General features: G+C 38.3%; 1 protein-coding gene across 4 annotated transcripts in view; it reads left to right on the forward strand.

Moving 5' to 3' along the window:
- Positions 1–16,753, forward strand: part of mvb12ba (multivesicular body subunit 12Ba) — a 91,557-nt gene that overhangs the window by 1,278 nt on the left and 73,526 nt on the right. For all 4 annotated transcript variants that reach the window (XR_013132349.1, XM_077012110.1, XM_077012109.1 and 1 more), the window contains exons 2-3: positions 1,980–2,099; positions 12,524–12,631. Coding sequence is in view for 3 of the 4 variants with exons in the window: in XM_077012109.1 (XP_076868224.1) it covers positions 1,980–2,099; positions 12,524–12,631 (228 nt within the window). In the remaining variant the exon portion in view is untranslated. The remainder of the gene's footprint in view (positions 1–1,979; positions 2,100–12,523; positions 12,632–16,753) is intronic.

Raw genomic sequence — 16,753 nt, forward strand, 5'->3', positions numbered from 1 at the left:
GAGACCATATCCAGTCTTGTACAAGGGTTAGGTAATACATGCTTCCACTAGCAGTAACGATGAAATAGAGGAAATATGAGACATTCTACTTAACTCGGGTGTAGAGTGAAACTGTTTCTTGCCTTCATGGCAAAACCTATAGAAATGGAAAATGAAACCACCATGGGGCAGTCATGGTTTTGTGGTAGGGAACTGGTAGTGGGCTTGATTCCCAGACCTGAGGCCTTGACAGAGGTGCACTTGAGCAAGGCACCTAACCCCAACTGCTCCCCGGGCACCAGGCTAGGGCTGCCCACCGCTCTGGGCACGTGTGCACCACAGCCCCCTAGTAATCACTAGTGTGTGTGTGTCTGTGTGTTCTAACTGCACAGATGGGTAAATGCAGGGGACAAATTTCGATTGGGGTGAAAATCACAATTGACAAATATGGCACGTTTACATGTTTTCTTTTAAGCCGCATTTGTGTTCTCTTCCTAACTAACATCTGAGGGACCTGAAACAAGACCTCTGCAATATGAGTACTTAAGCTTGTACCAAATGTTTGTAATGCATCTGTCTCTTGCACATACTGATTAGCTTGGCCTTTCTTTATATCCATTTATGCTCAGGAAGGTTACTTTTGTTAGGTCTCGTAATTTTCATTTTTAGTTCACATGAAGACAAGTGACAGATTGGCTTAAACAATCTAATGATTGCTAATGATTGGTTTGGTACACTCAACGCATTTGTTTTGAACTTACTGTACAAAACTAATGCTTCTGATGAATGTAAGTTTAATTTACAGAATAGAACTATGTTCGTTAGAGCTCATATACTTTGCTTTATAAAGTATAGTGTACACCTGACCACTAATTATGCAATATGCCACTCCTGTGTGGAAAATGTTTGTCAGCATCAGCAGGGATCTTCCCAGTTTGTAAGCAGTTGGTAATTAGCAAGGTCACCTTTTTTCTTTCTTTTTTCCCTAATGAGAAGAACGTAACCCTTCTGCTGTGTTTGTTTCAACCAGCACTCGTAGAGTTCATGGTCATTTGATCAGAAATTTTGTTTCCATTATATACACACAATAATACAAATATCACCTAATGTTGTATTGGCACTTTTTATCGAGTTTTGAATTAATATTCAAGTTTTGAACTTGTATTGAGCTCATACTACTCGATTTTTTAAAAACTATAACAAATACTAGGTTGAAACCTGTACTAATTTGTCACTTCACTGAAATGATTATCAAAGTCATGTTTTCTGAAACCTGTTAAATATTCCAAACAGTGCCACAAAATAATCTTTGTTTTCTTAGTCAAAACTGACTTATTTTATTATTATGATTTATTTATTGAAAAAAGCCCACATATACACAGGACAATTACACTATACTAGACAAGTAATGCTTGAATAATACACTGTATTAACACATTTACTGTTTTCTAAACAGTAGCTCTATAAAGATGGTGTCATCCTAATGTTCCTCAGTTTTCTCTTCTCATGAGCATGTTGGGCAATATATTGAGGTTGGTGCATGTTCTTTGCAAATATGTACACTGCATCTGTGGCACATGAAGCTGCTTGTTCTCTTGGTACACACAGTTGGCATCTGTTTTTAGACTCTTTCTTTGGGTGGATATGGTCAACACATAGACTCCTTGTCTGGTAAGTGTAGATGTAGCCGCTGGTGCTTGCCTGGCTCTCACCCTTACGACACAATATGGTGTTTGTGGAAGGTGTTGGCGCCGTTGAATGAAGCATGGGCTCCCCCATGCTTTTGTTTCATTCAAGCTCCAGCACTAGCCTACTTGAGTATGGTCAGGTATCCTTAATAGGTTTGAGAGTCTGATTAAACAGTGTATCTAATGCAAAGTCGCCTAAACTGTGAACTGTTTGACGGTGCTGTTTTTTTAAGCTTTTTTCTTTTCATCATTTTAATTTGTGTATGTAGACTTCTGTATAGTTTTTTTATGAACACTACCTCATCTCCTTAGAATTTCGCAATGCCTGAGGTGAGGGACCTATCAGATGCCCTACCAGAGATGCCCATGGATCCCATTACTGGAGTAGGTGTTGTTGCCTCAAGAAACAGAGCACCCACTGGCTATGATGTGGTAAGTGTCTGAGCAAAGATTTATGATTAGAAATACTGAAAGTCTGGTAGTACACATTTTTACACATTAAAGAAATGCAGTGGAGATGTGTAACTGGGTAGTTGAGTTGCTAGTTCAGTAGACATGCCAACATGTGCCATAACAATGAATATTCAGATGCAAGGGAGACATGTCTTTCTGAGAATTACAATGGATATCTTGTCTTTCTGTTTACTTCACTGTCAAGAGACAGTAGATAATGGGTTGACCTTAAGGCAGAGTGCAAATTCTAAATTTAAATCCCTTTTGAAACTGGGCTGATGAATGTTATCTAGTTAGAACATCACATTATTGAGTTTTCCAGCCTCAGAGTAATGTAGGAATGTAACATCCATAACATAAACTCCTTGTTGAATCCAATTCCATAGAAAGTAATATGAACTTGGTGCCATATTCAGTTCCCTCAACCATTAAAAGGGTTATAAGAAATGTACCTTTAGGTCTATTACCATAATCTCCAAAATGCAACCTTTTAAAATGCAAGTATTTTTTATAAAAGAAAAAAATCACCATCAGGATGTAATTATTTTCAAATCTGCATATACCATAATTATTGTCACTACTGCATTTAATAAAACAGCACATGGTGTCTCTAAGTTGTAGAATACAGAGCAGGCATTTTAGCTTTCTCTCAGATTTTCTATGTGGTTTAGATCAGTGGACTAAGATGGTTATTACTAGGGGTGATCTGCAATAGTCGCTGATTCGACTATAGTCGATTATACCCCCTAGTCGACTATGAACGTCATAGTCAAATGTACCATTCTAACTGCATGGGGGTGCCCAAGGATGCTGCATGAAATGTCTTTGTTTTCGTTATATATAGCCTTTTGTCAAATAAAATCATCCTAATTTCTGTTAATAAATATTTTTTAATGATGTCTGCGCATTAACAATAGGCATCTTCCTTACTACACATTAATAAATCATACCCTGCAGTTGCACAATCTAAATGAGCGGAGCTGAACACGCTTACAGGATCAGCATCTGCCGAGATTATAATGGCTCCTAAAAAAACTTCAAAAGTATTTTGAAAAAGATAACTTGCACTTCGTTTGATTCATCTTTATGTCATCAACGTCTTTCATTTCGCATGACAACAACCAACATGGCATACCATTTAAACCGCGTAAGGTGATAAAAAACAGTTCAGTCGTTTCGGTCGTGTCATGTCGTCGCGGTGCATCTCGGCACGTCTCGTCAAGTAGGCCTATAAACATTTTTTGTTGTTGTTTGCTTTTTAAACTCCATTACTTGAACCTTTACTTATAATTTTTTTGCTGCTGTGTGGCATTTTTTTTATATTTTCAGGCAGGCATATTTTATTTAAAATATTTTTGACATTTTGCACAGTGCCTGTTTGACAGTTCGATATGCGCACTGACGGTTAATGTTCTCTAACGTTTCATTAAAAAACAAATAATTAAATAAATTAAAGCTGAATAAAGCCAACCTACCGTGTTTATTAATTTATCTGAGTGTTTTAGGTTTTTACTTTGAAGTGGAAAAAAGTCCTTAATGAGAACGGGATCCCGTTTAAGGTGCTCTAGATAAAAAAAAAACAGATTCATTAGTCGACTAAAGGGAAAATCTAACGAATCAGATTTGACTATGAAAATCCCTTTAAATATTGTTACTTATTTTCAGTACTGGATAGAAAGATGTATTCTATCCAGTAATTACATTTATCATACATGTTTATTAGCTTTCTTTTTAGCATTAATTTCTGCATTTTCCAGGATTGCACTCCATAGTTTCAAGTTAAGCAAGGTGAAATTATGTAGAAAAAATTCAAGAAAATGTAGAAAATCTTCTGCAGAACTTCCAAACCATCAATACAAGTCATCAGTACTAGAGATAGGACCGATCTGATATCGGTATTGGGGCCGATATTGAGGTAATTTACCGTATCGGATATCGGGTGAATGCGGCCGATCCACTTACTGATCCATTTTGCAGTCTGCAGCTTGCTTGAGCTGGACAATAAATGCGCTGTAACGTTAACACGAAATGCACCAGTGATCCGGATTACACAGTTTACCTTGAACTAGGGGTGCACGATATGGACTAGAATTGCGATGTGCGATAACATTGTTGGATATCCCGATATCGATGTGAACCACGATAAATTAAGATTAAAATACAGAAATGTAGTGTCTCTCTGAACAGCAGCACGTTAATTTGTTTTGTTTTTTACTGTGTAATGAATCCAGAATAATTCCAAATATTTTGCAGGTTTATTCAACAATAGATTCAATCTAGGTTTATACTTTCACGAGTGAGCGACTCCGCACACCTCGTTAACCTCCGCGAACGGCGGAAGCGTTTAATCTTGACGTGTCACATTCTTTGCAGTGTTGTCCGAAACGATATGTAGGCCTAGTAGTATAAAAAAAACACCCCTCAAATACAGGGGAATGAACTTTTACCTGACCAATTTTAATGTTGCTTTGTGTTTCAGGTTTGAAAAGTGCTGGAATTTAGGCTAAAGTATTTGAAAAGGCTTGAAATTGTAACTACTTCGTTTCACAACAAATATCTGTCTGACTGAACAATTCTCTTGTATTACGTTAACAAATACGAGCCTCTTGTAATTCCAGGACGAAACATGAGAGAACGTGAAGACGTTAAGATTGGGCGTTTTGAAAATAAATATCCATTAAATAATGTGATAAAAAAGCGAATTATTTCGAATCATTTAGAGTATATGTATAAATATTTAATTCAATAACGTGCTGGGAATTATTGAAATGGACCTTGAAAGTGACGTACAAGTGCTTGAATTCTACCTTGTATAGGTGTATGAACCCTGCAAACATGACTGTTCTCATTGCGCCGAGACGCGGCGCGCGCGAACTTTAAATAAATAATAACATTAAATAATGTGATAAAAAAGCGAATTATTTCGAATCATTTAGAGTATATGTATAAATATTTAATTCAATAACGTGCTGGGAATTATTGAAATGGACCTTGAAAGTGACATACAAGTGCTTGAATTCCACCTTGTATAGGTGTATGAACCCTGCAAACATGACTGTTCTCATTGCGCCGAGACGCGGCGCGCGCGAACTTACAAAATTCGAGAGGTGCACAACCTCGTGAATCGACAGCGCGCGAGGCAATTGCACACGGGCGAAGCCACCGCGATTACGTTATTTTCGTCTCCCGGACCCTCGCGCCGCATCAAGTGTAAACCAGGCTTAAACCAAATCGCGTGTCTGATGAGCGTGTTCACCCCACTTCAGGGTTGCCAGGTCCTACAAAAGTTTTCCGCACAAAATCTGCGAGTGTAAGTTGTCGGCGGAGGGGGGGGGGTGTTGCGAGTGTGAACTGGAGACAAATTAAGTATTATATCGCGATCGATTCTTAGTGTTGACTTGTAACTTCCGCAGTAGCCCAACTCAAAAGTAGCCCAAAAACCGCACCCCGCGGCCCCAGAATTTTTACCCGCGGCTGGATTTTCAAACAAGCCCAATTTGGCGTGAAAACCGCGAACCTGGCAACTCTGCCTCACTCTGCCTCTTGCCTACTTACGTCACGTGATCATAGTCTGCAGCGCAAATAGCTCCCTCTATTGCTGGACGAGGATAACGCAATTTGAGTTTGCTGTTATTCAAGGAGTTATCGTGGCTCTTTCGATGTGTTTATCGTGAAACTTCACATCGCGATAACGATAAAAATACGATTAATCGTGCAGCCCTACCTTGAACCCCCAGCAGCTTCAGTCTGCAGCTGGCTGGAAAATGTCCGTGATATAAACTAAAACAGTGATTCTCAACTGGTGGGTCGCGACACGTTTTGGGTGGGTCGTGGACAGCTTGTAAAAAAAATGTATTCTAATAAAATAACTTCTAATTTTGTACTTTTATCTTGAAAAAAGACAGAGGCACATGCCAGGGCTCCAGACTGCGACTAAAATGGTCGCAATCGCGACCATAAATATTAATTTGCGAGTAATATAATTATTTCAGCATTATTTTTTTATGGGTAAAAAAAATATTTTTTTTTGTCATTGTAAAGATATCTACCATTTTCTTTAGAGTTTGTATTTTAAAAGTTAAACGGTATGCTGTATCTCCCTCTCACATGTTCGTCTCTGCACATCAACAAATGTGTGAATCTGATCACATGACTCGTGAAGAAGCGTAGCTGAAACTTTAGCACTATAGTGTTGTCACGATACTAAGAATTACAACTTCGATATGATACTTTAAAAAATTTTGAAATTCGATACCATACCAAAGTCAGATACTGTGCTCATTTCCGTTTTAAAGCCTTTTTATTATAATTTTTTTAATAAACAAACAAATGAATATTGTATTTTGTTTCACAAATGTCAAATAAATAAAAGGTGTAGTCCCTACCACATTAAAACAGAAAAATAAATAATTGCACATTTATATAAATTAACATAAACAATAGTAGTGCACTCTGAAATTCACATTTAGAAGTCAAAAAAGGCTAGTGCAAAAAGTGTATTTTAAGTATACTTTAAACAACTTTACGTAAGTATTTAAGTAACTAAAACTTCAGTATTAGAGTTCAGTATTCATAGATGATTGATCCGTTGTAGTACGATCACTCTTTTTTTTTTTCTCCCTGTATGCTGTCGCACTTATGGCTCTTAAACCAAGAATATGACAAACATTTGCTAGGATACCATAATCGGACACATAATTTTGTATGCTATAGCTAATACTAGAAATAGGAATAATCACCAACCTCTTGGAATTCTTTGTACAAATCTGCGTGACTGTCCTTCAGGTGTTTGGTCAGATTCGTTGTGTTAAGCTAGGTTTATACTTTCGCGAGTGACCGTAGCGTGCGAGTCCGCACACCTCGCATTTTATGTAAAAAGAATCGATTGGCTCCTTTGGTTGGTACAGCTTTAAAGCACCATTTGCAGACCGGCCTCAGCGCAATGAACAAAGTCACGTTTGCAAGGTTCATACACATTTACAAGGTGGAATTAAAACACTTGTACGTCTCTTTCAAGGTCAAGTTTCCCAGCACGATAAACTTAATTAAGTTAAATATTTATATATATACTCATAATGACTGGAAATCATTAGCTTTTAATCACATTATTTAATGGTGGTTTCTTTTCAAAACACCTAATCTTAACGTCTTCACATTCTCTCATGTTTCGTCCTGGAATTGTTAACGTCATACAAGAGAATTGTTCAGTCAGATAGCTATTTGTTGTGAAACGAAGTAGTTACAATTTCAAGCATTTTCAAGTACTTTAACCTAAATTCCAGCACTTTTCAAACCTGAAATACAAAGCAACATTAAAATTCGTCATAAATGTTCCTTCCCCTGTTTTTGAGGGGTGTTTCTTTATACTACCACATGTGTTTCGGAGAACACTGCACGCGGTAAGTATAAACGCTTCCACCGTTCGCGCAGGGTCGCGCGAGGTGGGCGGAGTCATGCGCTACGGTCACTCACTGCTGTATGCGCACACTGCCCCCGTGTGGCACTCTTTGCAAATACTGCTCTTTAAAAAAAAACACTCAGTCCTATAGCACCGATACTAAGCAAATTGGGTATTGTACCGTTTTTAATGACGAAGTATCGCGATACTACTCTAGTATCGGTATACCGTGCAACACTATAGCACTAAGCGTTAACTTGTTGAAAATATCGGATTTTTTCACACAGTCTACATCTCTGTTGGACCATAAGAGGACACACTCCATTATAACTGTACATAGTTTTAAGTAAATTTTTATGGGATCAAAAGTCACTCATATGCATACTAGGAAACTTGGTAAAATTCGTTAAGTTAAAAGTGCCCAAATATGCAAATTCTTATTTCTGGCAACCATCAAACATCTACAACTTTGTTTACGTCAGGAATAGATGTATTTTAAAAACATCTTATTTTAAATATTGTTCCCTCCCTGTCTAGGTCAGGTGGATAACAAGAAAATTAATTTAAAGAAAGATAGAAAACGGCCCTGATAAACCTCAGGTAGGCCCACGCTGAAAAAGGGAAAAGAAAACCAAAAATGCCAAATAATCAGCAGCCTATCCTACCAGGTGCTAACCAACTTAATGAAATTATAACTTCAACAACAGATCCATGATAATCAAATTACTAATAAACCAACATACAACCAAACAAAAGATAAACAATCACCACTCCATGGGCAGTTTAACAATGCTTTCTAATGGATTGCTGATACACAACAAAATCTCCCAAAAGGGAGAACAAACGAGGAGAGCCTGCCACTCTCCTGCCGTCCACACTTCCAGAGAGCCTTTTGTAGCCGTGAACTTGAGTCCGACAACGTCCAGGAACACGTGACTCCATAATGGGAATGTCGCCATAATCACACACAGGTGCTCCTTTAAGACACCAGCATAACACTCCACACAACTCATTACTCTTGTCACCGCGGCAACGTCTAAAGAACCGTCTACAAATGACCTTAACACGGACACAAGTGGCGGCCGTAAAGGCCCCAGAGCACTGCGCACTCTGATTTTTGCAATAATTTCTATAGCTTTTAAACGGTCCAACTAAGACCACCAAATAATTAGGGGTCCAAGCACCAGCGGAGCTGGAACCCTATTGTATTTGTTCCGATTTTTAGGGGTCCAAGCACCAAAGGTGCTGGAACCCTATTGTAATTGTTCTGATTATTAGGGGTCCAAGCACCAGCGGTGCTGGAACCCTATTGTATTTGTTCCGATTTTTATTATTATTATTATTTTTTTTTCTGCCTTAAAACGCGTTGTGCAGCCTAAACCGTAAGTCCTACAGACTTCTCCTTTGGCCAACTTGTAGTACTCCTCTCCGCTACTCAGGCGCAACACGCCAGCCCGATCCGACCATAGGTGGCGCTATAGCGCACAAACGCATTAAAAAGTTTACACAGGTGTTTCTCCTACACCGTATGTCCTAGAGATAAAATTCAAACTTCATCTGATCAGGCATGTCCTCATCTAAAAAAAATTTCATTGAAGCCATATGCTCCGCCCCTTATTTTTCGAGCTAATTTGCATAATATGCAAATTTGCACACATTTTTGAGCGCGAACTAGTCCCTGGATTTTTCACATACACGTACATATGTGGTATCCAGCCGCTCACAAGAGTCTAAACTTTGATTCTAGCAGAGCAAAAGTGCACATTTCTGCACATGGGCGTGGCCACATGCCTCAAAAGTCAAAGGTCAATAAATCCTTCGCCAAAAATCCACATATTCTGCTATATCTCAGGTATACTTTCACGTATTCACTCCAAATTTCACACACATGTACCTATTGGGTGTCTAGACCTGCCCATACATTTTGGCAGACATGCACACCTAGGTGGTGCTATAACGGCCAAAATACTCTCCTGCCCACACCGATTGGCCAAATAACTCCAAACTTGGTACGCATCATCTATATGCACCTACGGCACAGGTCCTTGACCTGCACCATCATATGTCCAATATGGCCACCGCTATCGACCAATCAGCTTTCAGTCTGCTAAAATGCATCATGCAGCCTAAACCGTAACACCTACAGACTTCTCCTTTGGCCAACTTGTAGTACTCCTCTCTGCTACTCAGGCGCAACATGCCAGCCCGATCCGCCCATAGGTGGCGCTATAGAGCGCAAAAAATTTTCACGCCTACACCGTATGTCATAAACAAAAAATTCTAATTGCATCTGATCAGTCATCTTCCATTCTACAAAAAATAAATTTGAAGCCATAAGCTCTGCCCCTTACATTTCGAGCTAATTTGCATAATATGCAAATACGCACATTTTTGAACGCGAACTAGTCCCTGGATTTTTCACATACAAGCACATATGTGGTATCCAGCAACTCAGAAGAGTCTGAACTTTGATTCTAGTAGAGCAAAAGTGCACATTACTGCACATGGGCGTGGCCACATGCCTCAAGTCAAAGGTCAAAAATTCCTTCGCCAAAAATCCACATATTCTGCTGTATCTCAGGCATGCTTTTACTTAATGACTCCAAATTTCACACACATATACCTTTTGGGTTTCTAGACCTGCACATACATTTTGGCACACATGCACAACTAGGTGGCGCTATAACGGCCAAAAAACTCTCCTGCCCACACCAATTGCCCAAATAACTCCAAACTTGGTATGCATCATCTATATGTACCTATGGCACAGGTCCATCATATATCCAAGATGGCCGCCGCTATCGACCAATCAGCTTTCAGTACACCTTTCACAAGCTTATCATATGCCAATTAACATGAAACTCACATATTATGTTCATCTACACACCCTCTAATACATATTAAAGTATGATGGGAATTGCACCACTAGGTGGCGCTATACTAGAATATATACTTCATATACTTTCATATACATTTCATATAGCTTTACATGATGTGCCAATGGGTGCCCAAATCTTGCCAAACCTGAGCTTGGACCCCGTAATTGCCGCTTGCGGCTATATTTTGTATTACATTAAGTCCATCCTAAATAACAACCTACAACTAAAAGATGGGTATTTATACCTTGCACCAATTTGCGGGGGTCAGTTTTTGTCAAATATTTCAATAGCTTTTAAACGGTCAAAGTCAATTTTATTTATATAGTGCTTTTCACAACACGTCACAAAGCAGCTTTACAATCGTATGGGTCCAGATCCCTGATGAGCAAGCCAAAGGCGACAGTGGCAAGGAAAAACTCCCTATGATGGTGGGGATTAGGAAGAAACCTTGGGAGGACCAAGACTCAAAAGGGAACCCATCCTCCATTGGGTGGCCCATTAGCACAAGTCCGTGGTGTGCGGGATGGCTCTACAGATAAAGTTAAAGTACTTGTTCCCCAGCCAAGTAGTCACAGTCCCTTCGATGTGCCTCAGGTAGGAGCTAGCATCAGCACGTCCTCTTTCGGAAATGGCACATCCAACCCCTGCATCAGTACATCCACCGGCAAGCCAGACCATCTCCCAGGTGCTTGTAGGTGCTTGCATGCATTCGTCTTGGGTAGAAGCATGCAAAAAGATAGACAATACAGACTAAGTGTGTGGACATCAATTTAAACCATCATTGATTTAAACGTACATAAACGGTCTATCATAAGTCCACAAAACAAGGTTGTTGATTAGGATGCACTTAATGTACTATAACATGTTTTATGCTCTTATGATGGACATTTAAAAAGCTATTGAAATATGTGTCAAAATGCACTTCATAAGATAAAAACAAGTTGTTTTTATGTTAAGGTTTATATTAAGGTTCAATTAAAAACTATTGAAATTGTTGCAGAAAAACAGAGTGCACAGTGCTCTGGGGCCTTTACGACCACCACTTTTGTCCATGTTAAGATCATTTATAGACAGTGACGGTAGTACATTTCAAATAAAATGTCTAATTCCAAATATGCGAACATGAAACCTACTTCACCACAGTTACAATGAAGAGAAAGACATCAGGCATGTTGGATGGCAAAAATCCTAAATAACAGCTGATCTGATATGAGTGTTGCAATGCTTATTATTTTGTATATTATTATTGGTGCCTGATTTTTTCCTTTTAGGACCTACTGGCTCCTTGAGAATTTTTTTTGTCTGGAGCCCAGCATGCAAACCAATCTTGCTGCCATGGTAACCACCAATTGTTTACCCTTTTTTGTACAGTATAAAACTGGGTCTCGACTTAATGACAATGAGAAATGTGGGTCCCAGGCTGAGACCAGTTGAGAACCCCTGAACTAAAGAGCCCTTACATCGGTGTTTGTATCGGTATCAGTATTGGCAGTTATATATTGGTTAGTATATATATTATATATATATCGTTATATATACAAGACAAATATATGAACCCAACCATGAATTAATTTTAGCTAAACTTTTAATAGTAAGGACATTGGTACAACCAGAATGTCTGATTGTAAATAAAGATAACTAGATATAAAAAATCTACATAATGTATTTGTTTATAATGAAACACAAATGCTTGGATGTGCATAAGACATAATATAATGCTTTAATGTTTTTTGAATGACTATCCATTCATTTTATTTGTTGAGTCTGAATGACAAAAAACATTATTAACCTCCTTTGAAAATGAAATGAAAACCTTCACCCTGACTCGGACAGCACAGGCACTGGGATTTGGGCATGCTCAGTGATATGTACTAAATACAATACATGTACAAGGGAATATTTAAGAAAATGATGTATTGTACATTCGTTTCATAAAAAATGAAAACTCTAACTGACTTTCATTCTTATTTTTATTCTTTTTTTCCTCAGATATATACAGTACTAATTATTACTTTCTTAGCAAGTGCCATCATGATCTAAAACAGAAATGGAATGTAGGAAAGTGAAAATATTGCAAGAAATTCATGTTTAGTTTCAGTTCCATTTTTGCATCTTTTTCTCCACAGGTTGCTCAAACCACCGATGGAATTGATGCTGATTTGTGGAAAGATGGCCTGTTCAAATCTAAAGTGACACGTTACCTCTGCTTCACAAGGGTTTTCTCAAAGGAAAATGTGAGCTTTTTTTTTATATCAATTCGTAATTTTTTAAATACTTATTCTTATATGATTGAACCAGGTGTCTATAGTGACACATGATAAAGTGTGTTTTACTGTGTGTGTGTGTGTGTGTGTGTGTGTGTGTGTGTGTGTGTGTGAGAGAGATGGGGAGAGAGAGAGCGTGAGAGAGAGAATGAATTTAAAATTTTTTTGACTAAGATTAAATTAAGAAAAAATGTACTCATATCGAACAGTACAGTGCTCACGGTTTGGTGCGTGCAGTCACACGGAGAATATACGGTACATCCTATAGGGACGTGAAGACCAGTGAATGTAATGAGGAACTGAAGTTCCCAGGCGAGTTGCACCCAGAAACCATAGCTATACACTTTGCTAAGTGTATCTCGCACTATGTTCAAAATGGCCTACTAGTACATGCTGTATACTGCATACTTGCCCTTGTAGTAGAATGCTGTACAGTATCCAGTATGCAACAGAAGCAAACCATGCTATCAATCAAATTTTTTTATATAGCACTTTTTACAACTTTTTACACTTTTTTTGTTGTCACAAAGCAGCTTTACAAGTGTAGGGGGGGGGGGGGGGTCCATGTGGATAGGCAGGCAGTCATGTGGAGAAGATAAAACGGAAGATTAGCTCTGTATGAGGTCTAGGGTTGCAGCGGTAACCTGTTTCATGGTATACCACGGTATTAAAATGCATGGTTATCATACTGTATGCATTTGCTTATTAGCGGTAAAAGACAAGCCAGCGGAGAAACTCATCCACGCATGCGCAACTCCGTTCCGGTTCAGCTACTGAGCACACAGCGGTGAGAATGGCAAAAAGTGCATCAGACTTAACAAATTTTTTAACAAAAAAAGGCTAAACTAAAATCAGCGGCGAAAATGATGTAATTGCGGTGCCTCCGCCCGTGCGCGAGGGCCTCACGTGCTGTTGATTCGCAAGGTCGTGCACCTCTCGAATTTTGTAACTTTGTGCGTGCCGCGAATATACATGTACTCAAAATGATTAGAAATAATTTGCTTTTCATCACATTATTTAATGGTTGTTGATTTTCAAAACGCCCAATCTTAATGTCTTCACATTCTCTCATGTTTTGTCCTGGAATTACAAGAGGCTCGTATTTGTTAACGTAATACAGGAGAACTCTTCAGTCAGACAGCTATTTGTTGTGAAACAAAGTAGTTACAATTTCAAGCATTTTCAAATACTTTAGCCTAAATTCCAGCACTTTTAAAACCTGAAACACAAAGCAACATTAAAATTCGTCAGGTAAATGTTCCTTCCCCTGTTTTTGACGGGTGTTTCTTTATATTGCCACATATCGTTTCGCACAACACTGCAAAGAATGTGATGCGGCAAGTATAAACGCCTCCGCTGTTTGCGGGAGGTGTGCGGAGTCTCACGCTACGGTCACACACAAAGTATAACCTAGCTTTTTAAGGTACTTGCTTTCACTGGATGTGAAAGACACCATTAATTTACATGCTTTAATTTTCAAATTCTGACGTGCCTGTTTTTTATATGTTAAAACCAGACTCGGGGTGAAAACCTTAAAATAGAAATCTCTATTGTGAGGATCATGTCAGAAATAAATCATCTCTTTCTACAGTATCTGGTTATATTCCAACTTGGCAGTAAAAAGGACATTTACAACAGTTGTTGATCAGACACTGAACCAGGCTCAGTTTATCAGATATTAAATAATTGAAACTTAAATAATTGTAGGCCTACTGACATCCATGATTTAGGTTTCTCCAATTTTGCAGTATTTATATTAGGGGTGACCTGCAATAGTCGCTGATTCGACTATAGTCGACTATACCCCCTAGTCGACTATGAACGCCATAGTCGAATGTACCATTCTGCATGGGGGCGCCCAAGGATGCAGCTAAGAATTAGTTGTTATATGAAATGTCTTTGTTTTCGTTATATATAGCCTTTTGTCAAATAAAATCATCCTAATTTCTGTTAATAAATATTTTTATGATGATATTTGCGCATTAACAATAGGCATCTTCCTTACTACACATTAATAAATCACACCCTGTGTCCAAAATCCAAATGAGCGGAGCTGAACACGCTACAGAATACGCGCAGCATCTGCCGAGATTATAAAGGCTACTAAAAAACTTCAAAAATATTTTGAAAAAGATAAAGATGACTCAAACAAAGTAAAGTGCAAGTTATGTCATCAACGTCTTTCATTTCGCACGACAACAACCAACATGGCATACCATTTAAAACGCGTAAGGCGAAAAAAAACAGTTCAGCCGTTTGTCGTTTCGGTCGTGTCGTCTCGTTTCGTTGCGGTGCGTCTCGGCAAGTAATCCTATAAACTTTTTTGTTGTTGTTTGCTTTTAAACCCCGTTACTTAAACCTTTCCTTATATATTTTTGCTGTTGTGTGGCAATTTTTAAAATATTTTCAGGCAGGCATATTTTATTTAAAATATTTTTGACATTTTGCACAGTGCCTGTCTGACAGTTCGATATGCGCAATGCGCACTGACGGTTAATGTTCTCTAACGTTAACTCTAATGTTCTCAAAAAATAAATAAGTAAATAAATTAAAGCTGAATAAACCAACCTACCGTGTTTATTCATTTATCTGAGTGTTTTAGGTTTTTAATTTGAAGAGGAAAAAAGTTTTGAATGAGAACAGGATCCCGTTTAAGGTCCTCAAAATAAAAATAAACCCGATTCGACTATTAGTCGACTAAAGGGAAAAGCTGACGAATCAGATTCGACTATGAAAATCCTTAGTTGAGTACACCTCTAATTTATATAAACATGTGTATAGCTTATTTTTAGAAAACTTGTAATTTCTTTAAGGGGCAGTGTATCTTTTAATAATATATGTAACAAACTAGGATACCGTGATACCGCTGTATTTTCTGAGACGGTTATCATACAGTGAAAACCTCATACCGTTGCAACCCTAATGATGTCATATGCGGGACAGATGAAATTATAAACATTTCTGGAGTTTGGCAGCAACTCCGGCATTAAATTAAATTATTACAGCGTAGCTGAAAAGGCAGAACCAGAAGGTAACATAGACTTGAGAGCATTCTGAAACATTGGCATCCATCAACTGCACTGTCAACAAACTTGAGTGATCACGTGCAGTGAAAGGATGACCACACCAGCGCCCCAGTCTATCATAAAACCCTTTGCCTATGATCCCCTGGATCTTTACCTTTATCTAAGGGGGCATATTAGTTATCAAACGCCAAACTAAATAAGTAGGTTTTCAACCTAAACTTAAAGATTGAGACTGTGTCAGAGTCCCAGACGCATTCTGGAAGGGTATTCCAAAGCTGGGGGGCCTTATAAGAAAAGGCCTGCTGTTACCTTATTAATTGTTGGACCTAATAAGAGGTCAGCACCCTGTGACCTTAGTGGATGTGGGGGTTCATAATAGGAAATAAGTTCCTGGAGGTAATCAGGAGCACGCCCGTGCAGTGCTTTATTTTTTTATATACTTTATTTATAAGGTATCACACAAAAACAACCTATTATACTATTAAACTATATATACTATCATACTAATAATGACAATACGCGATCAGGAATAGTAACCAACACCCAAGCATTTAAAGCTAAAAAGGGAAAGAAAAATAAATAAATAAAATAGATAAATACATAAACATAATACAGGCGGTCAAATTCAAGCATTACAAAGGATCAATGAAAATAAATCAAGCTGGAATATATCCAATATCAGACTGGGACTGGTATCAGTTTAAGTCCCCTCCAAATAGTTAAAAACCACTCCCCAGACACTCTGGAAGCATTTATTTGATTTCGTGTCATCGCAATGTAATCGATCAATTTTTATAATGACTAACATCTCATTTCCAAGACAAAAGTGACTTTTTTAGCTGCCACTATACCCGACAGCTAGTTTGTAATCTGGGACAATGTTCCAGAATGCTTCAGAGAACCAATGGAAGATACCAACCCAATAGTCATGCAACACAGGACAGAACTATTGACGCTTGTCCTGCAAAGCTATTGTCAAAATAAAAATCTTTGATGCACTGTAAATCCCTCTTTCTCCATGCAAGAAACACATTATCTAACTGGCCTGGAGCAAAACAATGGTTAC

This window comes from Brachyhypopomus gauderio, chromosome 7 (assembly GCF_052324685.1).
Source record: "Brachyhypopomus gauderio isolate BG-103 chromosome 7, BGAUD_0.2, whole genome shotgun sequence".
Lineage (NCBI taxonomy): Eukaryota > Metazoa > Chordata > Actinopteri > Gymnotiformes > Hypopomidae > Brachyhypopomus > Brachyhypopomus gauderio.